This window comes from Gambusia affinis, linkage group LG13, assembly GCF_019740435.1.
Source record: "Gambusia affinis linkage group LG13, SWU_Gaff_1.0, whole genome shotgun sequence".
Classification (NCBI taxonomy): domain Eukaryota; kingdom Metazoa; phylum Chordata; class Actinopteri; order Cyprinodontiformes; family Poeciliidae; genus Gambusia; species Gambusia affinis.
The window spans coordinates 23,194,371-23,218,888 of record NC_057880.1 but is presented as its reverse complement, the minus strand read 5'-3'; the positions used below and the strand labels follow the sequence as shown (position 1 = coordinate 23,218,888).

At 36.9% G+C, this 24,518-nt stretch overlaps 1 protein-coding gene across 4 annotated transcripts in view; it reads left to right on the top strand.

The window, feature by feature from the left end:
- Nucleotides 1–24,518, top strand: part of thada (THADA armadillo repeat containing) — a 110,323-nt gene that overhangs the window by 29,079 nt on the left and 56,726 nt on the right. For all 4 annotated transcript variants that reach the window (XM_044135842.1, XM_044135840.1, XM_044135841.1 and 1 more), the window contains exons 24-28: nt 2,074–2,196; nt 2,268–2,390; nt 3,069–3,160; nt 10,264–10,353; nt 16,386–16,517. In XM_044135842.1, the coding sequence (XP_043991777.1) occupies nt 2,074–2,196; nt 2,268–2,390; nt 3,069–3,160; nt 10,264–10,353; nt 16,386–16,517 (560 nt within the window). The remainder of the gene's footprint in view (nt 1–2,073; nt 2,197–2,267; nt 2,391–3,068; nt 3,161–10,263; nt 10,354–16,385; nt 16,518–24,518) is intronic.

The window sequence follows — 24,518 nt, the reverse complement described above, 5'->3', positions numbered from 1 at the left end:
TAGCATTTTTTAGGTAATGATAACAAGAAAGTGCATCCATCTGTTCATTCCTGCATATACGTTCATTATAAAAATAATCTGAACTTCTAAATTTATTTAAATATTTTTGAATATGAAGAGGCTTTTCTTCTTCTACTAAAATGTTTCCTTGTTGCGTGATTGAACTTATTGACCTCTTGTTAGATTTAAAGCTTCCTAAAAAAACACTTAGAGACACAAATATTACAAAACATTTGAAAAACGAGTCAACTTTTTATTTTGTTAAATCTCTAACATGGGAAATTTGTTGACATTTTCAAGAAGCACCATTTTATTTCTATTTTTAGGTTTTACATTTAATAAAAACTTTTGCATTTTCTTCCATGAAATGTTTAATATCTCAGTATATATGTTGAAGAGCTACTTAGTTTCCAGTAAAGCTGAAATGATTAATCAGATTAATTGTGACGAATCGATTAATTGAATAATTGTCAACTAATTTTGTAATTGATTAATCGTTATATGGAACTCAAAAAAAGACCACAGAGCAATAATTAGGCCAAAACATTTTATTGCATTTTATACAAATATTTTATTATTTACAAATGTAATGAATTGTTTGCTTATTTGCATTTTTTTTTACTCATAATATTGAATAAAAATGCTTAGATTTGCAGAATCAATTATTAATCTTTTACTTTAATAAGCTTCTATTTCTTGCTGTTTTGTTTCCTTCCAGCTGTTCTGAGACGTTTCCGCTGGAATCTAGAATCATTTTCTTGTTAACTTGTTCTAGTGTTTTTGCGGCCCGACCCGGCCCGGCCCGGCCCGGCCGGCTCCCGTCTCTGTGAGATAACTCTCTGCTCCCACCAGAAATGATGTAATGCAGTCAGAGTATCAGTGGCTCTTCAAGTGAATGAAGCGCAGCTGGAGTTGAGATCAGAGCCATAAAACAGGCAACAAACAGCCTGGTTGTGCTTTGGTGAGGATTCTCAGTCATCGAGGTCATTCCCACTGTCACTGGCTGGATGGGAAACGGCTCTCGCTCCTTTGCTTCTCCCTCCAATGACTCATGATTTCACAACATTTTCACATTTAATTCAGCTGAAAAACAGCCAACACTGTCAAGGAGGAAACATAAAAATGAAGAGAAACAAGCTGTTTTAACCCGTTTGGAGAAAAAGGTGCTTCTTTGAACAGGTTACTGTAGCTCTGTGGTCTGAACAAAACATGTTCATGACATTTGTTTCAGCAAATCATTCTTAGATAATGAGATTTTAGTCTGCTTTAAGATGTCTTGTCACTTTAAGTCCAAATAATCTGTTGCTAGCCACACGAAAATGGCTGCAAACAGATGCACAGTTACGCAACTTTTGCTTTTCCACTTTGAAGAGCAAAAGTGGAGCCTCCTGCACAACCAACAAGAATCCAGCAAATGGTTTCTGGATTTTAAGTCATTAACAACAAAACTCCTGTGCACAAAACCAGCAAAAGGAAACAAGCAATCAAACAGAAATATCTGACACATTGATTCTAGGAATGGATGATAAAAACATATCATTATTTATGCGTTTCGTATCAGTTGATATCGATAATTATTGATTAGATTGTTGGTTATGTTACCTTTCCTGTTTTATACACAGTTTTCTCTGATTTCTGTTATTTTTTATTTTTAAGCAGTTAAGAGAAAACTGAAACTGCTGCAAGCTACTCAACAAGTTGTTGCTAGGTAACCATAGTTAAGGGAGAACTTGTAAGTGCTTGTTACCAAGCAAGCTGTTGCTAGGTAACCAAATATTGAGAGAGTTACTTGATTTCACCAACCTAGCTTAGCTGGCTGTGAAAGTGGCTAAAGTTTTCCCTCTGCCTACATCTCCCAGAATGCTGTGCGGTTCTGGTTTCGAGTTCAGTGAATGATCTATGTATTGAATATTTTATCAGACGTATTATCTATCGATATTGATCTTTGTAAACTCTCTTCAAACTGTGGCTCGATGAGGCAAATGTCAGGTCAGCTCTCTGTTTCAGGTCAGTCACGTTTTAATTTTGCGGTTTTTAAACGATCCCTCCGTTACCTTCCCGTTCCCCCTGCAGGCGCTGCTCTCCTCGGAGCCGAAGGCGTCCAGCTGCAGCCTGCTGAAGGCGACCATGAGGCAGCTGATCACTCTGGCCTCGCCGGCGGCTGACAGGAACACCGACGCCTCCACCGTGCCTCAGGTTGGACCCTCTCACTCACAGATCTAAACTTTTCTGATGTGGTTTCCAAACATGCATTCCCCTCTCTACAGGTGCATGTGCTGAACATCCTCAGAGCTCTGTACAGAGACACTCGTCTGGGGGAAAACATCATTCCCTTCGTCTCAGACGGGATGCAAGCTGCTGTGCTGGGATTCACCTCTCCTGTGTGGGCGGTAAGTCTAAATCTGAAGCTTTTACTTCATAAAAACCAACATTAAGGTCTTATTACTGACACTGCTGCATCCTAAATGCACAAAGGAGCGTTACAGGAGATCCTTTCCCCCAGCAGCTCTCAACAAATGTTTACATTTTTCCAATGTGTTGGTATTTATTGATGCCCTCATTAAACAAACTGTGGAGTAAAGCTAACAATCGCAACAATACGGATGTTTTGGGAGATTTTAAAAATCATTCAGTTTAATTTATTGTTAAAATTATAAATGAAAATTCAAGAATTTTATCCTGATAAACGATACACGCAGTTATTATTGTTATTGTTAATGTTGTTTTTAACATTTTAAGAACTTTTTTCATTTGAACCTTTATACAAGACGCTGCTGTCACACATGAATTTCACTGAAGCCTGCACATGTGTCTTCAGTCAGAGGCTTCTTCAAATACATTGCAACACAGACTGCTACAGGAGGTCATTCCATCTCTATCTGCAATAACTCTGAAGAATTTTGAATTTATGAGTTGCAGTAACATTAAACTTCCCTTTGCGATCAATAAACTATTTTTTAATTGAATTATTTCTATTTCTAAGTTAAGTGAAGTTTAAGAATGCTTCTTTTAAAACATTTTCCTGATTCCTGTTTCCCAGCCTCTCTCTTCTTCTGTTTGTTTTCCAGGTGAGGAACTCCTCCACGCTCCTCTTCAGCACTCTGATCACGAGGATCTTTGGCGTGAAGAGAGGGAAAGACGAACACTCAAAGAAGAACAGGTCTGCTGCTTCTCTGTCTCTCTTTAATTACTCTTCTGAGTTTTAGGTTTCAAGCGTTCTGCAGAGATCCAACAGGAAAATAGTAAAAGAATAATTTCCAGAATTTTACCAGCATGAATGTAAAAAAAAAAGAAGTGATAAATCTGTTCAACTTTGAAAGCATTTAAAAAAATTAAAAGTTAAGTTGCAGAATAAGCATTGCCACCGAGCGGCGCTGTTGTAACGCTGCCCTGACTGAAGATTGGCCTTTGCACAGATTCAGATTTCAGGTTTGCTGCAGGAATGACGAAGCAGAAAAAGGAATGTGGAAATGATGATATGAGGAGTAATCACTCTTTAAATAGTCACATCTGGTCTGCACGGGATGATAAATGTCACTTTTATTCTATATATTTCAACATTTTTAATAATTGGACTATCGGGGCATGCTATGGTGGTGTAGGGGATAGCGCAACCCACATTTGGAGGCCTTCAGTCCTCGGTGTGGCCGTCGCGGGTTCGATTCCCAGACCCGGCGACATTTACTGCATGTCTTCCCCCCTTCCTGTCAGCCTACTGTCATATAAGGGACACGACAGCCCACAAAAAGACCCCCTGGGGGGGAAATAAAAAAATAAATAACAGGACTGTCTCCTAAGCTGAGTGTGTTCAAAGTGGGGTCTGCGGGCCATTTGTGGCGCCTGGACTGATGTTTTTGCGGCCCCCTAACCACAATTCAAAGATAAATTAGGGGAAAAAAAAAAAAAGACTTTTAAACCAAAATCTAAAAAATGTTAGATGCAACACAAAGTGATCATCATGTCCAAACTTCCTGGCTCCCTTCTGTTGTCATGGTAACTTGGACCACATATGCTCATGGACTCGTACCTTAAAAGTAAAGTCTGGTGGGCCCAAATCTGCTTTTATTTACTGTCTAAAAACTTGGCTGAGGTGCTTTCAGATGCTTTCAGTGACCTGGATCCTGATTTTTCCTGGATCTAGAACAGATGAAATGTTTTTCCAGTTTTCTTTAATCGATCCCAAAATAATAAACAAACTGGGCAACAATTCATTTAACAAGGAAAACGTTCAAAAACATTTGAAGTTTTGTATGTACAATCTCATTCCTACGAAAAATAGTCTGATTATTTGTTTAATTAAAATAGTTAATGCTTATTTTAATGTTGAGTAGGTAAAAAAAACTAACATTTTTGGTGATTTATTTTTTGACCAGTGAAAACGTTTGAGCTGCCGATTTCTGCCCAAAACTTTGGAAATCATAAAAGACGTGGGTGGATCTCTGTGTTTTTTCTTTATTTTATTTTAAATGTGAGCGTACGCTAATGTTAAGACTCGCTGTCAAAAACACGAGGTGACACAGTTACATGTTTACATCAGGATCTATAAGTATCGCTCGCTCAAAATAGGTTTTCCATGTGTAAACAGTCGTCTTGTTTATGAGTTAAACCCTCCTTGTTTTGGTTGAATCCATATTGGCTCTGCTTTGGAGAATTGTTTGAAAGATTGCAGATTTCTTTTTAAGGTTTTCGGAAGAATCCTGACTCGCAGCACCTTGTCAAACAACAGCTCAAGTGTTTGGAGAAAAGCGAATTGAAATAGACGGCAGGCATGGCTTCAAGTGTTTTTCCCTCATGCATTTATATATTTTACAATCATCATGTCCAGCTGAAGTGGTTGAGAAGTTGAGCTGCAGCAACATGATTTGGCTTGAGGGTAATTTTATCTTCTCCTTTTTGTTTTACACTCTGAAAAAATCGACTAAAATTGATTGAGATTATGATAGAGCTTTATTTATTAAAACAAACAGCACAAAAACCTTTGATTTAATTAAAAACTGAAAAGCTGCTCATTAAAATCAGCAAAAAAATTAAATATACTCTTTAAACTTGTGTTAGTTCAAATGTTAATCTGCATGGAAAACAACAAAACATGAAGATATCATTTTAGTTAAACTTTAAATTGTTGTTAAAATAATAAAAGCTCAAAGCTCCCACTGTCTCTTTAAATATTACAATGAGTTGAAATCACAACCACTACTTACAACTTCATTTATTTTGTATCATTTAATTAAATACAATTTCTCACAGTTTATAAACACTGACAGGTCTACCACTATGAACAATAGTGTCATTAAATCCTTCTTAAAATAGGATCTAAAAAGTCTTGTGCAAATATTAAAGATTAGAAAAGCAGGTTGACAATGTTGGTGGTGCTGTTGTTTAAGACGGGGTTTAAAAAGCCTGTTTGCAGTTATGATGGAAACCAATCTGTTGTAGGTCAGCATTGTTCCCTCGCTGCGATTCTCCACAGAAGATCAGAGTAAAACATTTCTCGGAGTAAACTCTCCTGCGGAAAACACATTCGGGTCTTTTCCGTTTTATAGAACCTGTTAAAAACCAGCTGTAACTCCAGTTTTGGTCCAGCACTGGAACCACTTTGATAAAACGACCTTATTAGCGAATAACTTGGGTAAACAATTTGGTGTGTGCTGTTTAATGTGATGGTAAAATGCTAAAGTTTGGTGCTAATGTTACTAAGTATTATCTTCATATTAATATAATAACATAACAGTATTACCCTTGTTATAGCAAAATCAGCTAACCATCACTAAGCTTTAGTTTAATAAGGATGACTGATCTAGTATTTAACATTAGCTTGATTAATTTTTTAGCTTTATCACATTTAGCATGCTAACTGGTGGTAAAATTGAGCTTTGGGTTGCCTTGATTTTATTAAAATGACTAATTCTATTTAGAAACAGAGTCACTATAAATGATCCTTTTACAACATTGCTGTTGATTTTGTACAATCAAGTACAATCATTTTGCTAAATTCTTTGTCACACCTAACATGCTAGCTGTTGCCAAAATAAAGGCTCAGAGAAGTTAGCTTGGTTGATATTTTTGATCTGTCATGTAATTTTGATTTAGAAACATTAGCGTTGCTCAATACTAAGGTGAGTTTTTTATTAAAACTTCTCTAAATACTTTAGCTTATTGCTTTGTCACAGTTAGCATGCTAGCTATTGGTCCAATGTAGCTTCATAGTTAGCTTGGGAGATATGTTATCTTGTTTCTATTTAATAACAGACTCTGTATTAACCTTGTACAATTGTAAAGCAGCTTTTATTAAGTTTCTGTATAATCTTTAGCATAAAGCTTTGTCACAATTAGCATGCTAGCTGTTGGTAGAATGAAGTCTTAGTAAGAGAGACACTGTAAATTGGCATGCCAAGAGGTAATAAAATGCTGCCTCACAGGAGAGTTAGCTTGGCTGATATTCGTAAATCTATTTTCTTGTTGGTTTTTATTAACATAGACCATAAATTTATCCATGAAAAACATTTGTTAGTTATGATTGATCAAATTAAATGTTAATTTCCAGTTGCTATAAGGTTTGCAGTTTGACGTTTTGGGCTCTGCATGATTGGGACTCCAAAGTGATTCTGAAGTCGTTGGGTAATCCAGGCCTAACTTTCCCAGGGCTTTCTGCTCCAGAGCTCTCTGTCTGGTTCCTTTTGTAGTATTTTTACTGGCTCAAGGCCTCTGAACGCTGTTACCCCAGCTGAGTTCGCTCCTGTTTGTCTTCTACATGTGGTTTTAGTCTTCTGTCCAACACCTTGTTCAGCTCTCTGAAATGTAATGCTCTTCTTATTAGAGCATGAGGTTATTTTTATGTGCTTGTGAGAGAATGTGTTTTGTAATAAATGAAAAATACTGTTATGGAAATTATCTCTTTAAGTCGTAGTGATTTGGTTTATTTCTCTTTTAGTAGCATAATAGTCAAATTTGCCTTCTTCACATCAGAGAATTGCTGTTGTTTCGCAACTTATTCCTATAATTGCATCTTTGGGAGTTTATCTTTTCCGCAGTCTGTTGTGCATCTGGTCGCTGTTATTACCGTGACTTTGTGGTTGTGATCTCTGGCAGCAGAAAACGTATTGTGACAGCTTGTCCACTCTAATATTTGGGTCTCTGTGTGTGCAGCGTTCTCTTGGTTCACTGGAGCTGGAGAATAAACACATTTCTTGCTCAGACAAACACAATTATGTGTATTCGAGTGTTTGGAAAGCCTGGATTTGATGTTGTCTGTGGGAATGCCAGATGTGTATTTTCTGAAATAACTTGTATCCAGTGATATTGTTTGCTTGGGGATCGTCGTCCAACTAAAGCGCAGACTGATGGCTCGCTACGCTCCGTGACCACGGATGGATGTCGATGAGATATTGTGGTGGAGATAAATGCAACTGTAAACAAAGCTGACAGAGTGAAGATTGCTCACTACATTCCAGCCGAGGCCCCCACCGGCTTTATCTCAACGCTGCCTCAACTCCTCACTTTGCACTCCACGTGTACATATAAAAATGTCCAGATTAATGCTGCAGAGGGGCTTTTGAGCGTTGCCGTAAATGTTTCTTTGCCAAGCTCCTCTGGAAGGCTACTCCCTTTTTAGCAGAGGAGAACCTATTTCTAAAGGCCTTGGTGTCATGCAAGTGTGTACGGATTTCACAGATTATAGATGCATTTACAGGAATTTGACAGACTCCCCGTCAAGAAAAATACACATGTAAAATGTTTCTAATGCATCCTGACCAGCCACAGTATGATTAAAGATCACAATCACAAACTAATCCTGAAACAAATGCTACAGCCACAAACTAAATGTTAATATTAAACTTTTAAGGGCGACCTATTATGCTTCCTTGAACAGGCCAGGATAGATTTATGGGCTAGCCAAATCGTTACATTTCATTTATGGCACAAAATCAATCTTAGATAATGAGATTTTAGTCTGATCAGTTCCCAGCTCAACGTTTTCACTCACACGAGAAAATGGCCGCAATACTACAACCGTACATTTTTGAAAACCAGAAGTGGAGCCTCCTGCACAACCAACAAGAATGCAGCAAGTGGAAAGTCGACAGCAAAACATTTATCTTTCCCAGGAGACAAAGTGGTAAAACCAGCTAACCAAATGTGCTAAAGTTCCGCTTGGGTTGCTAGGTGACGGGGCGGAATTCTGCTGGGGTTGCTAGGTAACCAGCTGGGCTTCCATGGGGTTGCTAGGTGAGGAGCAGTTCTGACTGCTTGCCCGAAGAATATCAACTTGTTGCCAAAAATCAGCTGAATTCTTCTTCTTAGAAGCAAAAAAACCTTAGTGTTGCATTTTATATCCCTTTCAGTAGTGAAATGATTATACAACTAAAAATAAAAACATTTTTCTTCATTTTTAATGCACATATTTTAACTTATTATGATTTTTTTGCTTGTTCTGAGGTTTTCAAAATACGCAAATTTTGCTGCTGCTGGAAAAACAAAAACATCTCATCTTTTTGCAAAAACTTTTGATCAGAATTGGTGTTTCCGGTAAGCAAGTTTATCTTTGCGTCTTTTCCATCATGGTCAATGGAAACGCAGCGAAGCGTTGCCAGAAACGCCCACACTTCGTCCTACTGATGGCTTTGATCTCAACGCTCCCACAACAAACTTCAAATATCTGCAGCTGTGTGTCTTATGACAACAGTTCAAATAAATCATTACAATCATATGACAACCGTTTCTCTGATGAGTGGATGTAAACGCCTCACCAACCTCCTGTTTGACCCTTTTCCCTCTCCGTCTAATATGCTCTGACGCTGCCTGTGACCTTTGACCTCCAGGAGCTCAGACTTGTCAGGCAAACAGACTCTCATTAGGAGAACATTCGCACTCAAACAAGTGTTTCTCATGCAGGTTCTGCATTCAGATACATACATTGATCACCATTTTTCTCTGAAGTGTTGCCTCCGTGTTGGAGAAGCCTTTGGACAGATTTTGTTCTGCTGAATGTGTGTTAGCTTGTTTTCCCCGTCGTTCTGAGAGTGCAACAGTGTCTCAGTCTTGTGATCAAGAGTTGGGCAGAGCAAACCTCTTCCCTCCTGAAGGGACTTGATTTAGACAGACAGAGTCAAATAAAAACTTTATTGGCCCTCAGGCTGAATGGTGGTTGAAGACCGCCAGAGTTAAATATAAAGTTTGTAATTTTATTGACAGTCACATATGTGTTTGAGCAAATGCATAGGCCCAAACATGTGACGGTTGGTGCTGCTCACACAAGAATGGGAGGGTTTATTTCTGGCTTTGGGAGGATAAACAAAGATGAAGGCTGGATTTGTTTAGCTTGACAGGATTTGGAGCAAAAACTTATCGGCTCGTCATAACATCAGACCATAGACTATGTCCTGAAACTTTTATCGCTGCCTTTTGTCACTGTGTTGTCGGGTTTTTTTGGGCTGTGTTGCGTCAGATGTTTTACTGTTTTGGTCTAATGTTGTTCCAGTTATCACTTTTACACGCTATGTGGGGATATTTGAAACAAAGGCAGGTTTGTCCACAGGAGCATTTTCCAGGAACTCATTAAAAGCAAAATGGCAGTTTAGGCTGGTAATCATAGTGTCTTTGTGTGGGTAATATGTTCTTTTGCGGTTCTGTTAGGGTCAATGTGGTTTGTTATGCTGTTTTGTCTGTTTTCATTATAAAAACGGTACAGTTGGGGTGGAGCTACTGCGTCATGCTAGTAGAAACCATACAAAGGTTCTGGAGTCTCAGCTCTACGAGAAACGATTGCTTCCGGGAAGTTTTACATTTTGCCCAATTGATAATATCTGCCGCTAACGTATGTCAAGCAAAAGTTCAACACTACAAAACTTACCAAAGATTTCCTGTGCTGTAATCATCCATCCTCCTCTGCGAAGACAGAAGTGTTAATCCGAACAAGATGTCTGTTAATGTTAATTCAATATTTTGAAGGATGGCCAACACAGAGTGAACGGTTTTGTTCACTTCCTCCGCTGCCATTGCTAAAACTACAGTCAGAATAGAATTCAAAAACAGGGTAGAAAATTTACATAATTGTTCACAAATTCTCCTTTTGTTCACTTGAATTGTCCCCTGTTGGAGACAAATCAAGTCAATGGGAGAAAGGCCAAAATGTCTGTGAAGTGAGATGAGAATCACATGGAGCTGCCAATGCCAAGCCGTGTTTCTATCAATGTACTTATATGAACATTTTGCAGTTGGTTGATTAATCATCGTACCGTTCTCCTTCGCTCCCTCTGCCCACAGGATGACGGGTCGGGAGTTTTTCACTCGTTTTCCCGCTCTCTATCCGTTCCTCCTGAGCCAGCTGGAGGAAGCTGCAGCCACCGTGGAAAGGTGAGGCAACTCAGGCTAAAACCTTCATCACTCTTGATGCTAAAGGTGTTTTCTTTTTCTTATTTTCTCCAGAGGGAAAAACAAACTCTAAGCTATTTATTTTCTGCAGATTAAATTCCAACACTCTGTATTTTGTTCTCACAGCCTTTTTCTTATCACTTCCTCACTTGACTGATTATTTGCTCAAAGCACTGGGCTTTACGGCCCAATAAAGTAAATGTCTTTCTTGGTTTTCGTTCTGTTTTTTTGCAGTGGAGGGTTGACTCCTCTGAGGTTCATTGGCCTTATCGCCGTCAGCTCCCCCTCTTTGTAGGAGCCTTGTAATCGGCCAGCAGCTCCCCAAACCGCCTTATCTTAATATGGATCCAATTAATTGAAAGCTCTTTCAGACCAGCTCTTTTACACTCCCTTCGACCCTTGTTAAAACATTTGCAAATTTCCCACGGAACCAGACCTCGGCCGTCTGACTTCTTGTTTTTGTTCGCCGCGCCACCCAAACAGACCCGACCGCGTCATGCTATAGGGACACACAGCGGGACAGAGGCAGCAGAGCAGCTGTTTGTGGTTTCCAACTGTACATTCACAATCAGACGGCTCCGAAATAGATGACAGACTTGTCTTTTTTTGTGCACATGCACACATTTAGTGTTTTGTAATTTGGGTCAAACAAAAATCGAGATCCAGAGAGAATGTAGGGCGTAATTATGAACCAAACGGCAGAAAAACAACCAAAACTATGCCAGAAAGTAAACTGAGGGTAAAGCAAACCTGCTCTCTGCTGTCTTCAAGGAAGTTTGTCGAAAATTGCAACATTTGTTACATTTTCAGCTTTTGCGTTTCACTTTCACACTGCTAAACAAACCAAACTCTTTGAAAAACCAATTCCCCTCCTCGCCTTTAGGGGCGCTGCACCAAGAAACACTGAAGGAAACAGCGTGAAAACCTCTGAACAAGACAATGAGCCCAATGTCCTTATTTACAAAATGAACAAAAATGGAGTGGTGTCAGATTTTAGCAGTTTTAGGATTTCTCTTTTGTCTTTGGTAAAAAGACCACCAGTCATTTCTCCTGCTAGGGCTCAACTAGTGCGTTTACTTTGCTTGTATTTACCCAGAATGCCCTGCGCTGTAGTCCACTTCCTGCCTTTGGAGCCAACTCCTGTCTGCTTGGTGTTCACATATTGATTCAAAGCTCACAAGAGTTCACTCCAACCAAACCGAGACCAAGGTTTTTATTTGGACCAGAGAGGGGCCGGACAATATGGCTGAAAATCTTATCACAATATAAGCATTTCATATCACCCAAACAATAATTATTGGCTAGTTTCTTGTGTTAAATATCTAAAATTCTCCCAGCCTGGTCCTGTTTTATCCACAGTTTTCACTTCACAATGTTATTTTTTTTGTTTGCTGTGCCAGTTACTCAGCAGGTCGTTGCTAGGCAACCAAAGAATAGGTGAGTTGCTAGGCAACCAAAGAGTGAGCGAGTTAGTTGATTCCACCAAACGTGCTTAGCTGGCTGAGAGGTTGAGCTGCTAAAACCTTTTCCTCTGCCTGCATTTCCCAGAATGCTGTGCAGTTTTGGATTGGAGTTCAGTGAACTTATTCTGCGAGATGAATTACCAGTCTACCTAATGAATATAGATCAAAGGTCATAAGGTCGGGAATTCGATCCCAGCCGGCTGCATCAAGGTTTGATTTGTCCCGCAGATTTTTTCATGCCTGCTACATTTCAGAGGTGTGGATGTTTTTTCTGTTGGGATTTTTTTTCACTTTTAATGAGTCAATAGTCAGGAAGACCCTAAAATCACTGCTCATTTCTTCAGTTCAAAGTCACATTCTCTGCACATTTAGATTTTTTCCGTTGAGTAGATAAGTTTTTAACCTTTATTTCACCAGGAATGTCCCACAAAGATTAAAAATCTCTTTTTACAAGAGAATCCTGGCCAAGACTGGCAGCAGCACAGAGAGTTTTCAAAACATTCACAGCAGAACAGAGAAAGTTAAACACCATCATAAATTAACTAATAAAAAGATTCCTCAGTTAAAACATTCAAAGAAAAATTATTTCTTCCCCAAATGAGTAAAAACAGCCTTAAAAACATTTAGTGGCAACGTCTTCAAGTTGATGTTTTTCTCCATCTGGTTCCAAGAAGATGGTGAAGAAAACTGAAAATATTTTTTCTAGTTTAGTTCTTGGGACTTTAGTCACCACAAGTTAAAGTAAGCATTTGAATTGTGAAAATAGTTTGATTTTATATGTTATATGTTGTTATTTGGACAACCGTTCCCTCTGGGTTTGGATGCTGTGCAGCTCTTATTTACCTTCCTTGAGTTGTTATGATGCGTAACCGTGGCGACAAGGCATTGTTTTTACAACTGTAAGCAGGTGATTAGCATCTCAAAGCACCTGAACGACGACCAAACAGCCAGACAGAGATTTAAATTGAAGCAACAAAAGCAGATGAGGTGGATTAGCAGCGCTTGCCAACAACTATTGGTCACTGAAATATTGTCTGTATTACATGCTAGCAGATATTTAGCTGTTAGCATGTCTTTACAGTGATTAGACTATCATAAAGTAACAGTCTTCAGTCAGAGGCCTTTTCGGAGTCGTTGGATGACTGACTGCTACTGAAGATCCTTCCTTCCTGCAGCATCGCCATTCACGATGACATTTAATTTCGTTTTGGGATGAATAGAATATTTTTTATTGAACTAAATTTAGGGCCACACTAAGAGAAATGAAATAAAAAAAAGAAATTAGGAAATAAAGTCATTATATAATAAGACTAAGTTTGTTAGAGAAAGTCATATTTCAGTAATAATCATACGAGAATAAAGCTACAATATTTCAAGCATGAAGTCGTAACATTATGACTTTATTGTAGTATTTCATTTTATTCTTCTTACTTTATATATTTCTTATATTTTTATGCTCGAAACTGTTTTTTTTTTTAATGTATCTCAGAGTTTGAGGCTCCAGATTTATTTGTTGACTTCATTATTTCAGATCATTTCTGTCTGGCTGCACCAGGTTTTATCTCGTAAACTATTCCAGGTCAGTGTCTGAGTTTTAAAGTGATTAGTTGCAGCGCTCCGTCTTATCTTCACTTCCTTTCCCTTCCCAGGATAACAACGTCTGTATCATATTCCAGCGGTTTTTGAAACGGGGCTGATGATTTATTTGTCTGAGGCAAAATAAATGGAAAGCTTAAGCTTTGGTTTACTTTAGATATTCTTTTGTTTACGTCTCTCCTACCAGGTCCGTTCCGTCTAAGTGGAGATTTCAGAATCTTAAGGTCACAGTGTTGTGTTTCCTCTCTAAAAACCTGATTTTAAAAAAGATGTCCTGAAATTGTTAAAAGGTACGGCGGATGGAGGATGTTTTTCCTTTTGCATTCCCGTGTAAAACTGTTGGGTTGTCTCACAGTAATGTGCTGGTCAGTTCATTCGGCGTAATTTACTGCTTTTTCTGCTGCAATATAAGGTTTTTGTAAAGTACTTGAGTGAAGTTGCCTCCCCACCTCCTTCGAATCAGACAAAATCAGTGTCAAACGTTTGTGCTGCAAACTTTATGTTTCTACGCTGTCATTTTAAAGATATTAAGAAATGTTCCAGAGGCCATTTTAAGGTCAACCAGCCCCCTGCTTTCTTTAAATCAAACAAAATTGGTGTCAATCAACTCAACTACATTTGTGCAGCAAAATATTTTGCTTGTGCTGCTTTGAAGATATTAATAAGAGTGTAAAAGTAATTTTGATTTAGTAAAAGTAAAAGTCGGGGGGCTGGTTGACCTTTTGCCCTTTAACTTTGTTTTTACCTTTAACTTTGATTAATATTTCATTAATTATCTGTTATTCTGTGATAATAAAATCACAAAATCCTGAAGGGACGGATTAATGATTATGTAATTATAATTAACATCTATTTATTGATATTTAAACAGTTTAATGGTTTTTATCAATGCATTCTGGCCCTTTAAGAACATTCAGATTTTTGATTTGGCCCAAAAAATAAAAAGGAGTTTGACACCCCTGCATCAAAGGGTTAATAAATTGATTTTCAATCAGTTTTTTGCACCAAAAAATTAAGAATGTATAGACACGTTTTCTCTAAACCTCTAAATATTTGACATTTTAAATCGACACATGTGACCAAGGAGTATTTGCAAATTTATTGGAAAGGAACGCAAACCAAATTTTTTTCCCCTCCGTAAACATTAGTTCTGGGAGGACATTTTCTTTTTCTGCTGGATGTGTGACCTCACATCCTGTCCCTCTGATTTTGACAGTTCTAAACATTTGACCGCCTCCAAATTGGCTGCGGTTACGTTTCCCATGAAGTCGACGTGAACGCGCTCTGTGTGCGTTTGCTGAACGAAACAACGGAAAGCACACGGCGTTGTCACGGGGAGGTCTCTGCGAAGGACGCTGCGTTCACACACGTTTTGTAACATAAGCAAAACATTCGTGTTTACAGACCTTCACAAAGCACAGCTGCCAGCCCTCACTGCTCTATAAACAAAAGACATTTTTATTTTTTCTTTCTGATCTCCATTTTTAACTTAACAGGATGAGAAGAAGTGAAACTCTTGTGGAGTAAAAATTTAATTTCCCCTTGTGTTTCTGAACCGCCACTGAGTCAGAGTGAAAACTTTGAACGTTTTGGCAGAAATGAAAATGTTCCTGTCTGACTCAGCTGGAAGTGGTGAGATTTGAAAAGATGGAGATGAAAAGCTCAGTCCAAGTACGGAAGAAGAGTTGACCGTGTCGGAATGTGTAATAAAAGAAAGTTTATGGCGCACAGTTTCTGTATGAGGTTATGATGAAGGTATTTATGGTGGCACTGATGTTGCTAAATATAAATATAAAGCAATAACTTTCCTAAAAATAATGAGAAAAATGGCATTTCCACAGGATAAAGTGTCAGTAATCAGCATTTATCTCAGCATTTTAATCTTCAAATTAAATATTTAGTTTTGGAACTGACATTTAAAAACGTGTGAATAAAACTTTTTGTTGTTCTATAATGATATATATTAATTTATTCAGGTTATTTCATATTTTCTATGTGAAATGATTAATGGGATCAATCTGATTATTGGAAACATGGTCAACTAATTTTGTTGATTGGAGTTTGAATTTTAGACAATAAAATGTTTGTTTTCCTATTTAAAAAATGAATCTAATTATTTACTTCTTTGTATTCTTATGTTTATATTTTAATATTGTATAAAATAAACTTAAATGGTTAAATAAAAATACACAGTGTGCCCATTTTTAATCAACTAATTAATTAATCTTCAGAATAATCAATAGAACATATTATGGCTAAAACAACCATTTGTCACAGCCCCAATATTTACATATGTATATTTTTAATACAAATGTGAAAATATGACTTTGAAAGATGAAGCTACATTTTTTTCTTTGATGGTCCTAAATAAAGTACTGTTTTACAATCAGCAACTCATAACTAAAAATAATTTTTATACAAATATCAGTAATGCATTAAAGAAAATGGTTCCAATTTTTCCCCCGAGATTATTTTGTATATTTTACAACCTAAAAACCCAAACAAAATAATGGTTCTTGAAAAATGAAATTATAAGTTGAGTTTTTTCTAAAGGTCATGTAGCATTTAAATAGGTTTTATGCAGCTCAACCTTGGGCACATCAGAATGTCATCTGCAAACATCATAATGTAGCTTTGACAATGCTAATGCTGCTAGCTGTTCTTTGTAACTGTGAAGTCACAAATTAGTTGTTATAGTTTGTTTACATCCAGCAGATTCTAATTTTCTGTTCTCATGACAAGCTAAACAATGCTAACTGCCTGAGCGTCATTTGGCTAAATGAAGCTAACTAAATTAGCATAATTTAGCTAAATGGTGCTAACTATATTCTGCCTTTTGCCTAACTGGTCTTCATCATTCATTCCAAAAAATATTAAATATTCTTGCTTTCACAGCTGCCAGCTAACAGCTAAGCGTCTCTGCTAACATTTGGATATTTGTGTGTTTGTGTTCAGTGACAGCGGTCATGTGACGCTCCACCCCAGCCTGTTCTTGCTGCTGCTGGTGCTCAGTCGCCTCTACCCCTCGCCCATGGATGGGTCATCCTCTCCTCTGGGACTCGCTCCTTTCAGGCCCTTAATCATAAGGTAGGAGTGATCCTGTGCTCCATTTGTATCGGAGGCTAAACCCCCATGCGGGAATTTGTCACTAAGTGATCAAGCTAACAATTATAAGCAAAACAGGCAGCAACAAAGTATCCCTGTATTTTTTCATATGATTAAAAATAATCAAAAGCGCAAATAAACAGTTACTTATAACTAAGCATGTCTGTCTTTAGCATATAAATGGCAGCCATTTTGGATTTCTTTTGTTTGTGTTTATTGAGAAACGTTTCACTTTAAACCCAAAGTTTCTGACACTCGAACCCAAACCTGAATTTGCATTTGTACTAAAGCATTAAACCATTTTTGTCGTGTTTAAATTCAATCTTATGGAGAAATACAGAAAAATAGAACCGTTTAGAATTTATTTTGACTGCAGCGAGTTGTTTGGGTCGGATCAGGCATGGAACCAAGGTGGCCTCCATTAAAGATTCACCAATTGAATATCAATATCTTCATTGGTCCCAATGCTGAAAAAATCCTATGTTGGGTGTCAGTGATCATGTGGACGATCCATAAGGGCAGATCTATGTAGTCTAATTCTATGCTTTGGGCTTTATTTATTTCACATAATAATTAGACTTCCTAATTGCACCTTTTAACCGTTTGACAGAAAATGTGTTGCAGTTTATTATTTCCGTGTTTGACCAATGTAGTCATCCTATTGTTTTTGTCAGTTTGTTTCTTTGTTATTTATCTACATTGACTGTTATAACTCAAAATAAAGTTGCCTTGACATGTTGGACCAAGTTTGTGGCACTATTGGTGTATTTAAATGTTCTGCTCTGGGGCAGATTTATCAAATATATTAGTAATTATATACTAATATATACCTAATTTGGTACATTTATGTCTATGTTTAAAAAAAAAAAGAAACATTTTAAGTCCATTCAAAATTGTTTGTCTGTATTAGGTCTGTATTGGTTAATACTGAACCTCAGATATCGGTGAAAAGGGGATTGGTGCATCCTACTGGGAGCTTCTGTTCTAATTACATTATCATAAGTATTAGTATTTTGACCTCTTACATATGGCGACGGGTTGTTTCCCACCAGCTTTACTGTAAAACTTAGACGTGTGCAGCAGCTTCTCCTTTCTCTGTTGGTTGTTGCTTATTTCAGCTACTTGTTCTGTTTATTTGAAGATCATTAAGCAATAAATACAGAAAGTATCAGCAACACAACTGCCCAAATTACCTTTTTCTAAACTGCAGCTCCACGTGTGCAACAATTCACAATCACCAAAAAAACACTTGCAGTCTCAACATTACTGACTTCCTCTCTTTATATTAATGTTGACGCAGGTGCCTCGGTAACTTTTCCATAAACGTGTTCAGTATTTTTGTAATTTTTACAGATGCATCTTGCAGATTTTTGTCATTTTGTACGTTTTAATGTTTATTATGGGTGGAAACGAGATAAGCTTTCTGTTTTGATTCTGTTTTTGTCTGCTGAGACTCCCCAGCTGTCTAATCTGGCTTGTTTTCATGTGATGTCTTGTACTTCTGTGGTTGTTTGACCTGTTTAGTTCTGTTTTGTTTCTTTTCTTGTGAACCAACCAGACAAATGGGAAACTATGGTTACAGCCTTCATTTTTTCCCCTCCGGATTGGAGATGAGGGAAAATACTTATGGAAAGTATTTGGGAGGAGTGTAATTGACTTTCGCTGGAAAACTCAGTTGAAAGGTTGGCATCTTGTGTTCCAACCAACATAATCTGCACTTCCAGTAAGAAACAGCTGGTTGTCCTTTGTAAATAGACAACATGTCGAAGAAGAGTGGAAAAATGGTCTTTATGTTTTAGCTTCCAGTTCGACGCGGCATTATTTGCTTTTACAAAGTGAGACACATTTATATTATGTCGAAATTAGCCTAATATTTACTTCTGGTTGACTTGCACCCAGACTGGTGATTAAAGTGAATTTTACCCTACTTCAAGGTGAAATACAGTGCATCCGGAAAGTATTCACTTTTACAGCCTTATTCCAAATTGAATTAAATTAATCTTTTTTCCCAAAATATTACACACAAATGCCCCATTGTAACGCCAACGTGGAAAAACAGTAGGCCTGAAACGATTAATCGCGATTAATCAATTAAAGCTAATTTCAATGGGAGTATACAGACTAAATAACAAGCCATTATTCAGAGCACCAATTAAACCAATACATATATATAACATATATATATATATATATATATATACATATATATATATATATATATATATATATATATTTGTATATAATTATGTTTTAGCCAAAACTCCTCAGGTGTTTTAGTTTTAGCTTCACCCAATTCAAATTCACTAAAGGAATGCTATTTTATTGGGATTTAGGCAATGGAATGGAATTTAATTATTTGTTCATTTACAAATTTTGATGCATTTTTAGAAGTGGTTAAATGAAAAACGTGTAGAGTGTGCCATTTCTTTTGATGCGATTAATTTTCCGAATAATCAGTTACTAAAATAATCTTTAGTTTCAGTCTTAGAAAAAAATATCAAGTGTTTCCCAGCTTATTAAAATAACAACAAAAAAACACACTTTTCCTATTACCAAGCAAAGGCTTAATGCATCTAATGAGTTTTTTGATCAAATTACTGCTATAATTAAACTTTGCACTGATATTCACATTTACAGACAGTGGATGGAATCGTGGATCATCGAATTGTGTAGGAGGATGAAGTAAATATTTCTAATGTTACTTCAATAGACTTAGACTTAAACTTAAATTTTAATATTTATTTAACATTAACATCCGATTTTGGATGTTTTGTTCGACCAAAAAGTGAAATTTAAATATAAAAACACCAAATTATGCACCAAAAATCCTAAAAGTAGACATTATAAAACAGTTAATATCGATTGATTGAGAGAATCATTTACTTAAATTAGGGCTGGACGAAATAATAATTGTATATATATCACAATAAACAATGTCGTTTATTGTGATATAAAACGCTCATATTGTGATATGAGCGTTTTATGTCAGTCTATGAATAATTATTTAGTAGTTTTTAGTTTTAAATTTCAGAAATTCTGCCAAACGGCCACAGTTATTCACTCCACGCCTTTGTTTTTTTAATATTGAGTGGTGGAACTTTAAACTGTGGCAGTTATTCTACAGGTAGTTGCTAGGCAACCACAGAATGAGTGAGTTGCTAGGTAACCGAAGAGTGACCAACTTTGCCTTTACTCTGCCTATATCCCCCAGAATGCTGCGCGGTTCTGGAACATTCTATCTATTATTTATTGAGTTGTATGTTATCGATTGATTGTCAAGCCCTTAAACTTAAACTTAAATCCCAGTAAAATATTAGTCAGTTTGACGGAGAATCGTTTATTGGCGAGATGTTTTATGTGTCACCCTGGTGAGGGGGTGATCTGTCACGGAGCTTCAAATGGTTTTACATTATTTTTCAATTTCCCAATAATCAGAAACAGCTGCTACTTTCTCACCAAACCTCTGTCTGGTGGCCTGGCAGTCCATTAAATATGTCCTCTAACACGGTGGGAAACGAGAGTCTTTCTATCCGATTACTAATCGGATTCACATCTACCTGAACGAATATCCAACCTTTCTCTTCTGGATTGTTTCCCCTTTCTCACGCTTACATTGGAGGCAATAATCTACCATCGCCTTTCAGCAGATTGGTCTTTGAGTCATTTCTTTTTAAAGCCTCATGTTTTGTGGAGATCTAAATTGGTTTTTTTTGTCCGTTCTGTGGCTGTCAGGCCAGGAATGCGGCTCATCTGGCCAAAACGAAGCCCACGTGTCTGAAAAGTCAAACATGGCTCAGCTTCAACTTTTCTGGCTTGAGTCGTTTTTCACCTTCAACCCGTCCCACGTTCGAGAGCATATCTGATCTGGTCGGTTCCTTTATCAACCGGTTCACCAGATGCAGAAAATCCTTGGAAAGGCTGGAGTTTCGTTTAGGTGTTTTCCAGGTTTGGAAAGTGCCTGGATTTCCTGTACAAACTACTGGAAAGTCTTGATATTCACATTATTTACAGTTGAAAACCAGATATTTTCAGACACACATACATTGTTTCTCATTTTCTAAAACAAGAAACTAAACTTTTTCTGTTTTTGGTTACTTAGAATTACTAAAATTATTTTTATTTGCTGAATGAAAACTTGGAGATTAACTTTTTTTTTTTAGAAAGGTCATTTAGTTAACATGTAATGTATATTTATTATTCCCCATGGCTTATTGATTGTCTTATATTTTATACATTAAACAATGTTATTAAAATTGGTGGATTTTTTTTTCTTTTGCTAAATTTGAGTTTTGCTCTTAGATCATTCAGGTGTAAATGTGTGATATTTCAAAACATAAAATTTTACTATATTTTAGTTTAAAATGTTCCTGTTGTGGAATATGTTGAAGTATGATATGTTAATAAAATAAAAAAATATATATTATGATGAGTCATATTATTATGATTTAATTTTCTGAACTTTATGACTTTATTCTCATATTATTGCGACTTTATTCTTGTACAACTGTATTTTAATTTTTAAATTTTATTATGGTAATATTCTGACTTTGTTCTTGTAACTTTAGGATTTTATTCTTCTAGTTTAATTACTTTGTTTCCATAATTTTATCTTTTATTTTTTATTCATATGGCTCTAATACTCTGTCGCAGTAGAATGTAGAAACCTTAACAACAGTAATAATTTATATCATTTAACAGTGAATGAATGTTTTTATCGCCACAGTTTGGTGCTGGAAAACTTTGAAAACTTTCCTTGAAAAGTGCTTGAATTTTACGGTGGGAAAAGTTTATGTGCAGAGATCAGATCTTTTTTTTGCCAGCTCTGATATTTACAATTTTTCTGGTGTCTTTGCATTTCACCACGACCTGGAGGATTACGAGGAGCGGACACGTTTATTGCAGCTGCTGTTGCCATGGTGATTTACCTGCTCACCTGGCTCTGTCGCCGCTTCGTTAAAAGGCTTCGCGTTAACGAGCGGACCGCCGTCGGAGCTGATGACGTACCGCTGTTTGTCTTTTCATCGGGTGGAAAGCGAACGAGTGCTGGGAGAAATCTGCTCTCCTCATCAGCAGGGAAAAAGCTCTGCTCCCGGGTTTCATGTCTGAGTACGACGTGTGGGATTGTGTTCCCATCAGGACCGTAGAGAAGCTTTTCAATGATGTGATTTATTTCAGCGTAACCAACATCTGCAACGCTGCATGTTTTAAGATTTATCACTGCCTGTTTTATTTGGCTGAATTTAATTTTTTTTGCCATTTATATAACCCTAGGATCAAATTTTAGCCAATTTTTTTTTATTTCAACATTGGAAGTGACTATACAGAGCCTTGTAAAAGTTTTCAAACCCATTATTGTTTTCTCATTTTTTCCAATGAAACCAGAAACTTCAGCCTTTTAAAGTGATGAGGCAACAGAAAGTAAATGGATGGAAAATGATCCAGTTTTCAACATTTTCCAACTTAAACTCTGAAAATAATCAATTTTAGTTCAGTCCCCATTACTCGGACACTCCTGAATAAACTACAGTGCAATAAATCACCTTCAGGAGAACACACAAGTAGATCCCATCTGTCTTAAGCTGGGACTGTAAATGTCCACAGGAGACTCGCCAATCCAAAACATACAGGCTGAATTAAATCAAAGTGTATTCATTGGTTAAAATGGCCTAGTCAAAGTCCCAACATAAACTTGTGGGGCAATTATGTAAAAACTAAAAATCGAGTCATCACAGATGTTACATTTGCAGATAACAGACAGAAACTCACTAGATGTAGAAACGTTAATAGAGTTATCAGCTACTTAAAATGATTAAAACTCCATGAGCATAAATGTTTTAATTTAATTTTATTTAATATTTACAAGTTAAAGGGGCAGTATCATGTCAAATCAACCTTTTTAAGCTTAACATTGTGTTATAATGTTATTCCCTCATCAAAAGTGATGATTTGATTCTTCCATGCATATTTGAGAAATCCTGTAATTGCCATGGCAACCATTCAGCTGTTCAAAACATCTGGGTGGACGTAGCGCCGCCTTTAAGGCACTGCTCCTCCTTGGATCTGCAGTTTCCAAGTTTCAGAGCTTTCGCCTTCCTCGTGACACTCAGCTCCTTCAGACTAGCCAGCAGCAATTAGCAAACACTTACTGCAATGCTGCTAAAAATGTTGTTAAGGTCTTGATAGAGGAGAAATGTTGTGTTGATTTCCTGAAAATGGAGTTTCAGAAAGAGCAGGAGTTTTTAAAGAGACAGAGGCCCAATTTTAAAGTGTAAAATTTCTGTTAAGTCATATTCGATGTGTATATAGCATTTCTATAACAACTAAAGTTAACACAGACACATAATTCTTAGCCCTTCAAAGTCATGCAACAACTAAAACTGTTTAATTAGTAAAGTAAGCCGTTGGTTTTGTTACAGTTAAAGGCTCACTTCCTTTTTCTCACCTTAGAGAAACCTCGATGTCCGGGCTCGTTTTGCAGTTTCACTGGGGTAATTTGTTCTCTCGTCTCTGCAAAATGAGGCCCAGATGAGCCTCGTTGTTGCCAGTCAACAGTCTGCCTACGGATCCCACGGGAGACGCTGCCATTTCTAAAATTACACCCTTCCTAACTGTCATTTCCTTTTACAAAACAGCTTCATTGGACAAATTAGCACAGATAGCTAACATGTGGGCCACAAAAGCAGGAGGTAGTGGTAGAAAGTGAAGACTGAGGCAGTTTATTACCGTCAGGTTCGTTTTTATTTTAAAATATTCGGCTTAAATTGTTTTTTTCTGAGTGTGTCAAATAGTATAATGACATAAAATAAAAAGAGTCTGATTTCCTGGAGCCTAAAGATGCAGCGATCCATTTTTGTTCACTTTTGAAATAGGTATCTGTGGTTTAATGTCGACGTGAGAAACACTGCTGCCTTCACTTAAAACGTTTCTTTTTTTAAAACACAGACATAAATGTACTGAAATGCTAATTTATTTAAGAAATTTGCACCAGTACAGAACATTTAAATACGCAAATTTGGTTAAATATGTAAAAACAACTTTAATTTGTTCAGTCAGAGCAATTAGCCAATGTAAAATAAATAATCAAGTACCTGGAACTGACAAAAATAAGTTGACTAACATGTAAAAATAAACTGTAACAAATTTAATTTCAGGAAGTACTATTAGAAATTCTGAATAAAAAATACAAAATACACATTTTACACTTAAATTTAAAAAAAAACCTTCGCCCGTAAATATGTTCAGTCCAAAACTCCTAAACAGACACAGTTTTAGTTTCCTTTGGTTTTGTAATAAAATGTAAACAAAAAAAACTTTTATTAAGCATCTTTTTGTATCCAGTTATTAATCAGTTCAGTCAAAGTATCCAAATGTACTTTGAATCCATCCTCAACCGATAGATTGTTCAATACAGGAATGCTATCGCATTTTAAGCACTAAAATATAAATAAAATACTTATTTTCTTATATAAAAAGCCATTGAATTATTTTTTTATTTTAATCTTTCCCATGAATTTCTAATATTCTACAAAATGCTTCAAACAGGCGTCTGCTGCGCGGTCGAAGCATTTGTGCGTTCAACGCGGATTTGGAAAATCTGAACTTTTGTCCCTCGACGTGAAGCATCAACCAATCAGAAAGACTCCGATTGGTAATGCGGTGTCCTGTAGTTGGTGTTCTGTAGTTGGTGGCCTGTAGTTGGTGTTCTGTAGTTGGTGTCCTGTAGTTGGTGTTCTGTAGTTGGTGGCCTGTAGTTGGTGTTCTGTAGTTGCTGTCCTGTAGTTGGTGTCCTGTAGTTGGTGTTCTGTAGTTGGTGGCCTGTAGTTGGTGTCCTGTAGTTGGTGTTGTGTAGTTGGTGTTGTGTAGTTGGTGTTGTGTAGTTGGTGTCCTGTAGTTGGTGTACTGTAGTTGGTGTCCTGTAGTTGGTGTTGTGTAGTTGGTGTTCTGTAGTTGGTGTTCTGTAGTTGGGGTTCTGTAGTTGGTGTT